General features: G+C 39.9%; 1 protein-coding gene across 3 annotated transcripts in view; it reads left to right on the top strand.

Annotated features, from left to right (window-relative positions):
- MACROH2A1 (macroH2A.1 histone) overlaps nucleotides 1-15,227 on the top strand; it is a 65,484-nt gene that overhangs the window by 14,130 nt on the left and 36,127 nt on the right. For all 3 annotated transcript variants that reach the window (XM_060765306.2, XM_060765305.2, XM_060765304.2), the window contains exon 2: nucleotides 4,399-4,609. In XM_060765306.2, the coding sequence (XP_060621289.1) occupies nucleotides 4,438-4,609 (172 nt within the window). In that variant the 5' untranslated portion in view covers nucleotides 4,399-4,437. The remainder of the gene's footprint in view (nucleotides 1-4,398; nucleotides 4,610-15,227) is intronic.

Consider the following 15,227-nt stretch of genomic DNA (forward strand, 5'->3'; position numbering starts at 1 on the left):
CAGTTGGGTTTTCCTTTGGCTTATAAAACATTGTTTATAAACCTGTCTATCTCTATAGGGGTGAAGGAAAAAAGCCACTACAGGCTTGCCTTACAGGAAATCAAAGGTTCAGGAATTTGGACTAGTTTTCTAAACCACTAGCTCCCAGAAGAGCAACAGTTTCTGTGCTTGTAAACCACCACTCTCCATGGAGCTTTTCAACATTTTAATTTAATGCCTATACACTTACAAAAACACAAGTTAAAAATGACAGACACTTGGCAGAACTATCAGCAATATGTTTGTGTGTGGCAGTAAATTAACCTGCAATTGCCGGCCATCACTCATGGGTGTCCAGTCCAATTATGTTTGTGGGAGGAAGTGATCAGATTGAAGTTTATAAAATTCCTGCGGGGAATGGAAGAAAACAGCTTGATTGGCGAGAGGAGATGAATTCCACGGCTTGAACCCCAGGAGCTTAATTGCAACCCTGTGTCCTTTCTAAACAGATAAATTAACAAAACAATCTTTTCTGTTGTGAGGTATAGCCAGAAGTGGGTGTCAGTAGCCTTTAGTCTTGGAAAGTTCGTTTGAGACCTAAAGACTGAGAAAAATAAAACATGTTGAAATCACAGTGGAGACCAGAGTACCTCTTAGTATCTGCAGAGTGTTTTTTTCTAATGATAAGTAGCCCTCCACATCTGATACTTATTGACAATGTGTGCCATGCAATTTTTATAGGAAAGTTACCATATATTTTTAATAAAATGTTCCATGGAAGGCAAATAGCATACTTCTCAATATAGTAAGCAAATCCAGCCATCACCAGAAAGAACAAGTGTAAAAACAATCTATAGATATTTAAAAGTCACAATATGTATGTATGTCGGTTGGTTTCTTTGTACCACAAAGACTCTTACATGGCTTAATAGAAAGAAGGAAGGAAAAGAAAAGGAATGAGAAAGAGAAGGAGAGGGAGAGGAAAGAAATGAAAAGGAAAGGAAAGGAAGAAAGATATGAGGGAGGAAAAAGAAAGAGGAGGAAGGAGACTAAAAAGGAAAAAGGAAAAGAAGGGAAGACAAAAGAAAGAGAAAGGAAAGAAGAGAGGGGGACAAGGTATATGACAGAAAGGGAGGAAGAAAAGGAAGCCACATGGAAAATGCAAATCCAAGCAATGCTAGATATATACACTCATTCTGCATAAATGACGTATTTGCATAAAACAGGCTGATTTAGCCAGTAAGATGATTCCTAGACTAGAAAAGTTACTGGTATGTTTTACAGTTCAGAGAACTTGTTTTTGAAACCAGTAGGATTTTTAAAATATTTGCTCTCTTTGTACGTATGCATCATTTGACACAGCAGACAGATTGGTTACAGGAACATCTACGAGCGAGCATATTACGCCTACCCCAAAGTCACTCCACTGGCTGCCAATTAGTTTCCAGGAAAAGTACACGTTGTTGGTTTTGACCTTTAAAGCCCTACATGGTTTGGGCCCAGGTTACCTACAGGATTTTCTTGTCCTGTACAATCCACCTCAAACACTTACATCCTCTGGGGGTGTCTGCTCCAACCCGACTGGCACCCACCCTGCTGCTCAACAGTCTCCCTTCCTGAGCTAGCTGGGGTGGTTGCAGGATTGGTGTTGGAGACTAGCCCAGCGCTAGCAGCAACTAGTGCTGGGGGATTTCAACATCCATGCTGAGATTGCCCTATTGGGAATGGCTTAGGACTTCATTACCTCCATGAGAACCATGGGTCTGTCCTAAGTGGTGTCTGGTCCTACCCATGCTGCTGGGCACACTTTGGACCGTGTTCTCTGTGCAGGATAAGGCAATGGTGATGTGGAGGAACTTTTCACACTTCTGTTGTCATGGACTGATCATTACCTGGTCAGCTTTAGATCAACTGGGACTTGAAAACTACACAGGGTTGGGGGAGTGATTAAGATGGTCCACCCCAGAGGCTTATGGATCCGGAGGGATTCTTGACGGTTCTTGGGGATTTTCCTGTCAACTCAGCAGGCAATTCTGTCGAAGCTCTGGTTGACTTCTGGAATGGGGAAATGGCCAGGGCGGTGGACAAGATAATTCCTGAATGTCCCTTCTTACAGAGCAGAGCCAAGCCAGCCCCTTGGTTTTCCAAGGAGCTGGCAGCAATGAAGCCAGTGAAACTGAGACTACAGCGACATTGGCAGAAAACTCAAAGCAAATATAACCAAGCACAGACTAGCTGCTAGAGTGTATTTGAAAACCTACTTCACAGCAATAGAGACAGCAGAGAAATTGTTTACTGATGCCACCATTGCATCTGCAAGGATCTGCTCAGCTGAGCTGTTTCAAGTGGTCAGAGGGCTATATTATAATGGTCCTCAAGGAGTAAATTCTGACCATTCAGCAGCCCACACGGCACTTGGATGCTGTTATTAATAGAGCTCCAGTGGATGTAACTCTGGCTCTTGCTTGTCCAGTGTTGATTGATGGATACCTTTTAATTTGTGCAGCTTGAGGATGTGGATGGGATCCTTGGAGAAGTGAGAGCTACCACATGTATTCTAGATTCTTGCTCTTCTTGGTTGATCAAACAGGCCAGAGGGGGACTGGCAGAGTCAAGACAAAATTTCAACTTCCCTAAAGACGTATATATAAAAAGCCATCCCTGAAGGCCTCCATAATGAGCAACTATCAGCCAGTATCCAATCTCCCATATTTGACCAAGTTTTTGGAGCATGTGATGGCCTCCCAACTCCAAGGATTTTTGGATGAAATGGATTATCTAGATCAGTGTTTCTCAACCTTCCTAATGTCACGACTCCTAAAACAGTTCCTCATGTTGTGGTGACCCCCAACCATAAAATTATTTTCGTTGCTACTTCACAACTGTAATTTTGCTACTGTTAGGAATTGTAATGTAAAGATCTGATATGCAGGATTGTTGTAGGTGACCTCACTATGTCTGAGGATGCTTGCCATAGATGCAGGCGAAACGTCAGGAGAGAATGCCTCAAGAACATGGCCTTATAGCCCGAAAATACCTACAACAACCCAGTGATTCCGACCATGAAAGCCTTCAACAATACATAGGATGTATTTTCATTCACCACACCAAATTTGGCACAAATACCCAATATGCCCAAATTTGAATACCTGTGGGGTTGGTGGGGGATTGATTTTGTCATTTGGGAATTGTAGTTGCTATGATTTATAGTTAGTTTATAGTTAGTTAACCTACAATCAAAGAGCATTCCGAACTCTACCAACAATAGAATTGAATCAAACTTGGCACACAGAACTCCCATGAGCAACAGACAATACTGAAAGGGTTTGGTGGGCACTGACCTTAAGTTTTGCTGTTGTAGTTCATCTTCATCCAGAGTGCACTGTGGACTCAGACAATAATGAATCTAGACCAAACCTGGTATGAATACTCAATATGTCCAAATGTGAACACTGGTGGAGTTTGGAGAAAATAGACCTTGACATTTGGGAGTTGTAGCTGCTGGGATTTATAGTTAACCTACAATCAAAGAGCATTCTGAACTCCACCAATGATAGAATTGAGCCAAACTTCTCACATGGGACCCCTCATGACCAACAGAAAATACTGTGTTTTCTGATGGTCTTTGGCGACCCCTCTGACACCTCCTTGCGACCCCCCCCCCCCACGGGTCCTGACCCCCTGGTTAAGAAACAGTGATGCCAGAGTCCTGTCCACCAAATTACTGTTAAACAGCCACACACTGTTTCATAGTCCAAATCAGTCTGAGGCCATCCACAGCAATCAGCCAAAATAAGAGACACAAGAGTAATCCAAAGTTCTTTCCAAAATGTTCAAAGCCAAATAATCTCACTAACGCCAAGGCTGCAAGCCAAAATGTAATCCACACACCAAAGTCAAGGTTCACAAACAGAGATTCATTTCAACAACTTTGCTTTCAGCAACTAGCTGATCCAATCTCCGCTACTTATGCCACTTTCCCAAGTGATCCTACCTGCTGGCCCTCCTCTTAGCCAACCGACTGGATCTTCTCAGTTTAATGGCATCACTTATGCTATATTTCAGTGGAAGGGATGGACAAAAAGACTTATGGCTATCCCTTTCCAAATAAAACCTTATGAACGTAATGAGGTCTCGTAAATTAACAGGTGACTTATAGGCACACAGACACATGCAGAAATTGAAACTCAAGTGTAGTTGGAAATCTGGGAGTCTGATTGTGTCAGTGGTGCTTTGAAAGACTTTGAAAGCATATTGACATTTTATAATAATAATAATAATAATACACTTTATTTATATTCCACCCTTCTCCCATAGGGGACTCAGAGCGAATTACAGCATTTACATACATAGGCAAACATTTTGTAAGTAATCATTATAGACTTTCTTCGTCACGTCACACTATCTTCTTGTTTACAGGTTTTTTTAATCCGCTGACCAGAACCTACTTCAAAGAAGATGTCCAGCAGGGGTGGGAAGAAAAAGTCGACGAAGACCTCTCGCTCAGCAAAGGCAGGGGTCATATTCCCTGTTGGACGAATGCTACGTTACATTAAGAAGGGTCACCCGAAATACCGAATTGGGGTTGGTGCTCCAGTGTATATGGCAGCTGTACTTGAATATCTAACTGGTAAGTTTACCTGAACTAGCAAAATAACATATGAAAAAGAAAATAAGGAAAAAAAATTAATATAAGCAGCATTAAACTCTTAATGCATGAAATTCACAAAGACAGAGTTTACATTGCGGTTCAGATTTCCTTGCCTAGGAAGTACTTCCCCAATGGCCTGAGTCACTATAAACCCTCTTCTTTAAGTATCATGTATAATGGATATTCACTCAGATTAATAGACTTTTGAATGAGCTTTTCATGGTGCTAAATCAAATACATATAGATAAAGTGTTTGCAATAAGAATCACTGTCAGAGCCTAACCCTGTAGTTTAATGCATGCATTGTGTCAGTTCCGATAATCTGGGTTTATGAGAAAGAAAAAGAGAAGAGATGTGAAAGAACATACTTGCTCAGCCTTAAAAAAAAAGTCAGGCCGTACCCACAATGTAGAATTAAAGCAGTTTGGCATAACATTAACTGCCATGGCACAATGCTTTTGGGGTTTTTAGTTTTCTGAGACATTTAACTTTCTCTGTCAGAGAATACTGGTGTCACAGCAAACTACAAATCCCATGATTCCATAGGATTTATTATGGCAGTTAAAATGGTATCAAACTGCTATAATTCTTTGGTTTGGGTAGTGACTAAGCAGTTCTAAAATGTGTTGGCATTAAAAGTACAGGAGACATTATTGTAAATATTTATAATATTTACATTATAAATGTGTTTTTGGGGGTTTTTTACTTACTAAATTAAATTTGAATTTACTGCTGTTGCTTAACTTGGCACTGGATTAAGGCTGTGGTCTTATTTAATGTTGGCAGAGGATAGAATTGGGCCAACATACTTAACTGTACGAGATCCAAGAAGGTGGCACTGCCCTCATCATAGTGGCTGCTTGGGTTGAACAAGCAGGACTGTGGCTTTGCCCAGCAGTCATCCCCTATCCTAAAGGAAACTGTTTAGAAGAAAGAATGGGATCCCTTCTTGCACATGTTCGGGAAGGCTGTTATATTAGCTGTTCTGTAATGTTAGAATAAGCCCTCAAGTATCCTAATAAGGGAAAATAAGTTATGTCAAGTACTGAGTGTTAAGTACAATCGGCACTGCTTAAATGAAAAGGGATAATATCTAAAGATGTGGAAGTGATTTTATCACAGCAAGTTAAAAGTGTCCAGACCTTAAACGTTTGGCCTAAGTCTTCTAGGGGGGGGGGGGGGGGGGGAGTATTCAATAGGAGATCAAATTTAATGGTTCTTTGCCTTTGAAAAAAATAATTTAAATGCTTCAAGACAGGCCCTATATCCCAGAATCTGATCCCAGGTTTTCTTCTTTAAATTGGTTATATGAGTCCACACTGCCAGATAATCTGGGATAAACAGAAAACCTGGGATTTGATCCTGGGATATAGAGCCTGTATGGAATAATATAATAACATAATAATAATAATAATAATAATAATATATGAATATAATAATATATGGAAAAAATAGCAAACAACTACCAAGGATGTGACCAAATCAGTGCAGAGTTTGATCCATGTGAAGCGTTCATGTTGTTGTGAGCCTTTAGAGCTGTTTTTCTCAACCTGTTGGTCCTCAGATGTTTTGGCCTTCAACTCCCAGAAATCCTAACAGCTGGTAAACTGGCTGGGATTTCTGGGGGTTGTAGGCCAAAACACCTGATTTAAAGTGTACCTGTTTTATCTCAGGTACAGCTTAACACAGTATTTGTGGCAGTTATCACAAATCACACATGGATGGCAGGTTCACACACTAGGAATTATGCAGAAGACTCCAAAAGGAACTTAAGCCCAAATGTTGTTTCTTATATATGAATTCAACCCCAGTGTTCTCCATATGGTAGTTATTCCAATATTTGCTTTCTTGCTTCACATTAAAGTATTATTTCCCAGAATATTATTCCCCCCTGAATTTATATCCCTCCTTGCAATATAAATATATACTCAAGGTGCTCAGAGCCATTAGTGTTAGTATAATTACTAAGAAAACACTTTTGCCTTAATAAATGTCCTCAAGAATTGTGGGACTCTTTGCCATTATTCATTTAAATGCATTCAAAACTAAAACCTTTAGTGTTACTGCAGCAGAAATATTAATTAACAATGGGAATTTCCCTTCAAACTAATTCTTTACCTCAGAATACTCCCCCCCCCCCTAGATATATTAAAGAAGAGCAATTTATGAGAACTAGGTATAATAACCAGTCCATGGTCATAATTCAAGCCTAAACGCAACAAGACGGGTGTAATTTTGTGATCTTTGGAAATACGGCCCCAGGGATTGCAGGATGCTGCAGCAGAGTTCTATCTACAAATGTCCTCTGTATGATTGTTGTGGCTGAAAATGGAGCTGTGTGCAGTCTGCAGAAATGGTTGAAGCTCAACAACATGTTTTACCTGGAAACGAGAAGGTTAAAAGCTGACATGATTGCCATGTTTAGATATCGTCTGGGGAGGCCCTTCTCTCGATCCCGCCTGCCTCACAGGCACGCCCGGCGGGGACGAGGGACAGGGCCTTCTCGGTGGTGGCCCTCCGGCTGTGGAACACCCTCCCTGTAGACATCAGACAGGCGCCCTCCCTTATGACATTCCGCAAGGGACTAAAGACGTGGTTGTTTGAGAAGGCGTTTGAGTAAGTGCTGTAACAATTGGCAATGACGATTAGAACGGAACATGGATAACGAGATTGGATTGTGATTCAAACGATGAGACGTCGCGAATGATTTAGTGTAATTGTATTATTGATAGTGATGTTGTTTATTGTTGTTTGTGATATTGCTTATGTTGTAAACTGATTTTATATGTTGTACACTGCCGTGAGTCGCCCTAGGGCTGAGAACGGCGGTCTACAAGTGCAGTAAATAAATAAATAAATAAATAAATATCTGAAAGGCTGGTATATTGAAGATGGAGCAAGGTTGTTTTCTGCTGCTCTTGAGACTAGGACATCGAACCATAGATTCATACTGCAGGCAAAGCGAGTCCCCCCTAAACCCAGGAAGAACATCCTGATGATAGCTGTTCAACATGCTGTCTTGGAGTGTGGGGGAGCCTTCTTCTCTGGAGGTTTTTATGTAGTGGCTGGATGATCATCTGTTCGGAGTGCTTTGATTGTGTATTACATGGCAGAATGAGTTTAGACTGGATGGCCCATTTTGAGTCTTTTTAAAAAAAGAATATAATTGATACTATAATTTACATGTACAGTAAATTGCATATTCCCCAAAACAGCAAATAATAAAAGATCACATCTCTTCCAACTCTATGATTCTGTTTCTTTAAGATCCTAGGCTTCATTGTTGCCTGAAGAAGTCACACACCAAAACACACACTACTAAGAAAAGCGAACCCTGACATCCCTCTCATTGGAGGCAGGGAGAAGGGAAGCAATACTTCTTGCTTCCCTGTCATTTATACTTTCTGCTTTAGTCTTGGAAGCAGAAGTTTTCCTCTGTGAACCTTGCTTCTCTGCTCATTACACACTTGGGAGATTATACTTGTCAAGTCATCATTTCTTTTGCTCATTCTATCATTTTTAGGCTTTTACCTAGTATCATTGCTAAATTATACTGTAAAGCATTTGAAGGCTTTCAAACAGTGGAGCAAAAGTTGATTGTAGAATGATTTTATAATATTATTTAAATGTAATTTAGATTTTGAAAAAAATAATAATTTTTGAAGCAGAAAACAAATCTACTTCTCAGACCTATAGTTATTATGTAAAATTTAGAATCCGGTGCTTCTACCAGATACATTGAGTTAAAGGAGGTTTTTCTATGTAAGTGAAGACAGTTTGCTCATTCCAGTGTACAGGCAGTCCCTGAGTTACAAACATCCGACTTACATACGACTCCTAGTTAAGACCTGGGGTGGGGGGATGAGACAACAGAAATTGAGATAAATCTATCACTCAGAAAGGAAATTCATTCCTGAAAGAGTTATCATGGAGAAAAAGGTGTCTCCTCTGAAACTTTATCATCATTCTTTGTTTCCACAACAAACTCCAATTCTCACAGGGACAGAAAGTGAGGTGAAATATTCTGAACAGGGGCACGGCCAGCAAAAGAAACACCAAAAGGGTGCTAACCCTTCCCTATGTTATTTATTTATTTATTTATTTAATGCACTTATTAACCGCCATTCTCAGCCCATAAGGGCGACTTATTCAAAGCTAAACATATACAATGAAACCTCTACTTAAAAGCATCTCAACTTAAGAGCATTTTGAGTTAAGAGCTGTCATTTGTCCCAGTTTGCTTTGACATAAGAGCAGCATTTTGAATTAAGAGCTAGTGCCAGAGGGAGTGCTAGTGAAAGAGTACAGGACTTTAGGACTTTGAGGAAGCAGCCTTTGTGCCTCGTGCTTTTGTCCACTTTGGGTGATTGCTGTCTGCTTTGCTCTTGTCCGCTTTGAGGAACGTTGGGTTAGTTGATTTGTGTGGTTTTTATTCCTGGTATGTTTGGCTTCATGAAGAGAGGGAGGGAGGGGGAGCAAGAGAAGGAATGAGACTGGAATAGAATGAGTGCTGTATGAAGAAAATGATGCTTCCGCCTCTTCACTTTATGCTTTGTACTTCCTTGCCGCAGCTTTGTGCTTCTACCATTTAAAAGTAGATCTTTCTTATTTATTGTTCCATAGGAATGTGCATTTATACATGTTTGTTATATATAAAGTACATTTTCTTATTTAAAAATTCATACCAAAATGGGTTCGGGGGGGGGGGGGGGGTGAGCCAGAACAGATTAATAGCATTTAAATGCATCCCAATGGGGAAATTCACTTTAAGATAAAAACATTTTGAGTTAAGAGCTCAGTCACAAAATACATTAAACTCCTTAAGTCAAGCTATCTCTCTCTCTCTCTCTCTCTCACTCTCTCTCTCTCTCTGTGTGTGTGTGTGTGTGTATTTGTATTTGGCTGGAGTTACACTTTAAAAAGTACCTATTCCGAATTATGTACAAATTCAACTTAAGAACAAACCTACAAAAACTGTCTTGTTTGTCACTTGGGGACTGCCTGTATTCCAATTAACAAAAAACCTAGCTCCCTTAAATCCCTACATCAGGAGAAGGCAGGATTTAAAAAATAGCAGACATAACCATTTTTCATTAGATATTTTAATGCATAGATTTGAAGGGTGTGCTTGTGTGTACACATTTTCAGTTATTTAACTGAACACCTATGACATTTTCTCAATCTTTCTTGGACTAGCATTGTATTCTGATTTAAGTGGCCGACTGTCAAGATGTAATGTTATCAATTTCAAGTTGCTCCTTAAAAAAGAAAGAAGTGCTTCCATTATTACGATTACTGCAGAGCTCTGGACTTACACATGTTGTATTCTGAACAGCACACACTTTTATAAAATGGCCTATGTTGAGCATTCTTTTTTTTTAAAAAAAAGTAATGAGATGCATTACGTATCATTAATGAGAAACATATGGTCCAAATTAAATAAATTATTTGCTCAATTCTATGAGCTGTCGTATTTTGAGCAAGGAAAGAGTAAAATGGAGCATGAAGACCAGATGAAGGAAAAAGAAAACACAATGGGAATATGTAAACAATCCCAGCTACATTATCCCTTAGGAACATATAAAGAGAGGTAAGCAAAAGGGAATCATTGTCTTTAATCAGTTCAGTTTGGTGAACTGAAATACCTTTTTTATTTTAAATACTCTATATTTTTCTGTTTGCTCTATAAAAATGAGCTTAGCAAGTGATAGTATTATTTGCCTGATTTCTCCCATGTCAGTATGCATTTAATATTACATCACTATAGAAGTAGTCTAGGATTATTCATTCTTTACCTTAAATACTATATCAGTTCAAGCTTCATTAAAGTGGCTGTAGGGAATAAACCATCACACCTGCTTCTCATGATTATATAATAAAGATTTTTACTGTCTGTCTCCAGTTCTCTGGTAAAATTACTCTTCCATCTGACTGTTAATACTCTCATAGCCCATATTTCTAGAGCTTGTGAATCTGGTTCTCTTGTGTGTTGTGAATTATGCCAAATTTACCTATAAGTAAGGAGCCCCCAGTGGCACAGTGGGTTAAACTCTTGTGCCAGCAGGACTGCTGACGGAAAGGTTGGCAGTTAGAATCCAGGAAGCGGGGTGAGCTCCTGTCTGTCAACTCCAGTTCCTCATGCAGGGACAAGAGAGAATCCTCCCACAGGATGGTAAAACATCTGGGCATCCTCTGGACAACATCCTTGCAGATGGCCAATATTTTCACACCAGAAGCGACTTGCAGTTTCTCAAATCATTCCTGACACACACAAAAACTTGTAAGATGTTGCAGTCTTTCATTGAAGCTCAAGAAGTTCCAAATGATCACACAATGCCTAAAATTTTCCTTAAATTGTTTTGCTGTTTTTTAGCTGATAGCCACCGAAAAGAGCACCACTGATTTTGTCTCTCTGAAGCAAAAATTTAGGGTGGCAATCATTATCCCATAATAAAGTAATCAGTTTAAAAGGAAATGAAGCTATTTGATTAGAGATCTATGTTTTACAATGAAAGACAAATCCTCTACTGTTATAAAAATAATAAATGCAAAGGCCAAAGCATTTGTATTAACAATCAGATTCATTCTTCTGAAGTCTGAGATTCCAAGCAAACTTCACATCCATTTTGAACTGTTTTATCCTTTTTGTTGTGGAGCCCCCAGTGGCACAGTGGGTTAAACCGCTGAGCTGCCAAACTTGTTGACCAAAAGGTCACAGGTTCAAATGTGGGGAGCGGCATGAGCTCCCGCTTTCAACCCCAGCTTCTGCCAACCTAGCAGTTCGAAAACATGCAAATGTGCATAGATCAATAGGTACCACTCCGGCTGGAATGTAACAGTGCTTCATGCAGTCATGCCGGCCACATGACCTTGGAGGTGTCTATGGACAACACCAGCTCTTCAGCTTAGAAATGGAGATGAGCACCAACCCCCAGAGTCGGACACAACTGGTCTTAATATCAGAGGAAAACCTTTACCTTTACTATCCTTTTTGTTGTTGCTGCCCAATTACCTAAAACAGAAGTGCCGGATTTCAGCAGAATTTCATGAATCTGTTGTGTTCAAAAGCAGCAGTAGACTTTGGATCCTAAAGTCTTGTGACCAAAGGCATGCAAAAAAAAAAAAACTCAGTTAAGCTTTTATTCTAACATTTACATCCCATTCTTCACTAGTGTTTTTCACTTTCCGGCTTCATATCCATATCCACTAGATGTCTCATGTTTTTCTTTGCAAAGAAAAAGGCACACTGCACCATGTAAACAGAAGATGTTATCCTGCAGATTCACTTGAGGCACCTTGAATAAAATTGTATAAAGTGTTCTTGGTTCACTAACCTCCAGCCTGATAAAAAGTAAGGAATTCTTAGGCTTTGTACAGAATTTGTTCTTCTTCCCTCAAACATCTGGACCAATCTTTTGTGGATCTTGTGTGTGTGTCTTGTTCAGTGTTAAACCAGACTCTGAAAGAAGGAAAGAAAAGAATGTCATCTAATAAACAGTTTTCTTCTGATCTTTCACTTTTCATTTGACATTTCATGTCAGGCATATAGCAACCTGTTCAGGGAAAAGATCTTTATTACTTTTCCATCGTATCAGAAATAGTTCCCTTGAGAGTTATTTTCACCTGAGCAAACCGTCTTTTCTGTGAATATGCTTTAAAAAGAATGTCCTTGTGTTTAGAAGGAAGTACATCACATCAAATATATTTAATACTGTGCCTAAATAGGAGAGGTTGAGCAAGGCTGAGGAAAATATATTGACCCTATTCAAGTTGCAGCCAATGAAGTGAAATAGTATGGGTTGCTGTGAATTTTCTGGGCTGTCTGGCCATGTTCCAGAAGCATTCTGTCCTGGCGTTTCACCCACATCTATGGCAGGCATCCTCAGAGGATGTGAGATCTGTTGGAAAATAGGCAAGTGAGGTTTATATATGTGTGGAATGTCCAGGGTGAACTCTTCTCTGATTGAGGGAAGTATGAATGTTGCAGTTGGCCATCTTGATTAGCCTTGATTGGCCTTGCAGCTTCAACGCTTGGCTACTTCCTTCCTGGAGGAATCCTTTGTTGGGAGATGTTAGCTGGCCCTGATTGTACACTTTAGTACTACTTACCTGGTTGATAATAACTATGATTCCACTATGGAATTCTGCAGCTTGTAATTTCATCAAGGACATTCTGAAACTGCCTCTCTAAACTGCAAATCCCAGGCTTTCATAAGATGGAACTGTAACAGATACAGTGGCATCGGATACGGTGGAATAAAATACAGTAGAATCATGGTGCTATAATTGTATTGTGTGGCAGGTCCCATAGAGTGTATGTGTCTTGCTGCATTTTTTTTATTCCAAAAGTCTGTTACTCTTTGCTTCCTTACTGATGCAGCCAACTGAATGTCCTTCACCCAATATATTGTGGTTTGCCAGATGCATGACAAACATTCAGAAATACCCAGTTTTAGACAGTCTTGTACTGTCAGCAAAATCAGAGGATTTATTGCATTGTTGATGGGGGCCTGTAAGTGGTTGGTAAGCTGTGTTTCTGTCAGCCTGCTGTGTTGAGCTGTGCTTGTCTTTTGTTGTGAAAGTAGAAAATTATATACTAGAATTTCATATATAAAATAATAACACTTTTTGTTGATGTAATCACTATGTCCAAGAAAGAGGCTTCTTTTACAACAGAAATAACCTAGAACAACACATAGGATTCAGCACAGCTAGAATGTGCATGTTTGTAAAACAGCAGAGAGTTTCTCTCTTTACTATACTGTGAAAAAATCCTTCGCTTCCAAGTATCTTAACTATTCTGAATTGTACATGTTTGTTCCTTTTAGATATTATGAGAGCAATTTGTATATTTATAGGTTAAAGTGTCACTGCCTGAATAGAAAACATATGGTATATTGAGAAGTGACCCAGCAGAACATAGCTGACTTATATATTCTCTGTTGTAACTTATTCAGTATTGTTACAATCAGTGCAAAGATGCTAGTAACCTTATTGTACATGCTTTCCCACCCGTTATCTTTATTCTAAAAATAGATTCCAAAAAATAGAAGAGCAGAGTAATTTTTGAATTCTATTTGGTTTTAATTGGGGTGGATAGCTCCCATTAATAACATGTTTTGAATTATTAGAAAAAGTTTTTTTTTATCATGTCAGAGTGAATTGAGAATATCCTTCTGGTGTGAGAGAATTGGCTGTCTACAGAGACATTGCCCAGGCGACACCCGGATGTGTTACCATCCTGTGGGGGGCTTCTCTCATGTCCCCACATGGGAAGCTGGGGCTGACAGATGGGAGCTCACCCCATGTTGTCTTATAAATTTGAATCACCGACCTTCTGGTTTTCAGGTCAGCAGTTCAGCTGGCACAAGGGTTTAACACAGGTATGGGAAAACCCAGGCCTGGGACCCAAATGTGGTCCCTTGGGCTCTTTTCTCTCCTCTATGCCATCCTATCCTTCCTTCCTTCTCTTTCCATCCACGTTTCCTCCCTCTTTCTCCTTCCCGTCCACCCTTTTATCCTTCCTTTCTTCCCTTTCTCCCTCTTTCTCCTTCCTTCCCTTTTGTCTTTTCTTCCTTCCCTCTTTCCTTCCTCCTTACCTCCTTCTTTCTCCTTCCATCCTTCCCTCTCTCCCTCTTTCTCCTTCCTTCCCTTTTGTCTTTCCTTCCTTCTCTCTTCCATCCTCCTTCCCTCCCTCTTTCCCTTTCCCTTCCACCCTTTCATCCTTCCTTCCTCTCTTTCTTTCCTCCTTCTCTTTCTCCCTTACCTCTCTCTTTCTCCCTCCTTCCCATCCACCCTTTCATCTTTCCTTTCTTCCCTCTCTTCCTCTTTTTTCCTTCCATTTTGTCTTTCCTTCCTTCTCTCTTTCCTTTCTCCTTACCTCCCTCCCTCTTTCCCCTTCCTTCCTTCCTTCCTTCCTTCCTTCCTTCCTTCCTTCCTTCTTTCCTTCCTATCCTTTTGTCTTTCCTTCTCTCTTTTCTTCCCTTCCTTCCATCACCGGGTGGTCAGTCCTCCTAGCAAGGAGGGCTAGCATATGGCTCCCAAGTTAGAAAGTTTGCCCAGGCCTGGTTTAACCCATTGCATCACTGTGATTCCCAGATAAAGAATTAGGAGAGCAAGGGGGAATAAAACATGGGGTTCTAAGAGCACAAGTGCCAAGGTATCCACAAGCTCTGTGTTGTTTGAGTGTTTTATGTCACGGTGTTCTGTTACATCTAGAATAAATCTGGAGATCAAAAAGGAATAACACTTTTCCGGCATTTAGTGGATTCAGTGCGCAGAGTCAACAGTGAACTGATCTGAGTTGGATCTCTAGTTTTGTTTAATCTGCCTATGCTGCATTTACCCCTTTTCTCTGTATACTTTGTTATTTTACTAGGATTTCAATCCCATGTACTTAGGTCATCCCTGCTATAAAACAGGGTTTTAAAAATGAAGGGGAAAAAAACTTACATGAGGAGATAATTTAAAAGTAGCAGAAATGAAACTGGTGGGAATTGCTGGGAATGGGCTGACTTATAATGAAAAACAATACCACAACAAGCAAGGAAAGAGTAAAGTTTATAAAACAGCAGGTGATATATAAAACACTCTTCCT

Source organism: Anolis sagrei, chromosome 2 (assembly GCF_037176765.1).
Source record: "Anolis sagrei isolate rAnoSag1 chromosome 2, rAnoSag1.mat, whole genome shotgun sequence".
Lineage (NCBI taxonomy): Eukaryota > Metazoa > Chordata > Lepidosauria > Squamata > Dactyloidae > Anolis > Anolis sagrei.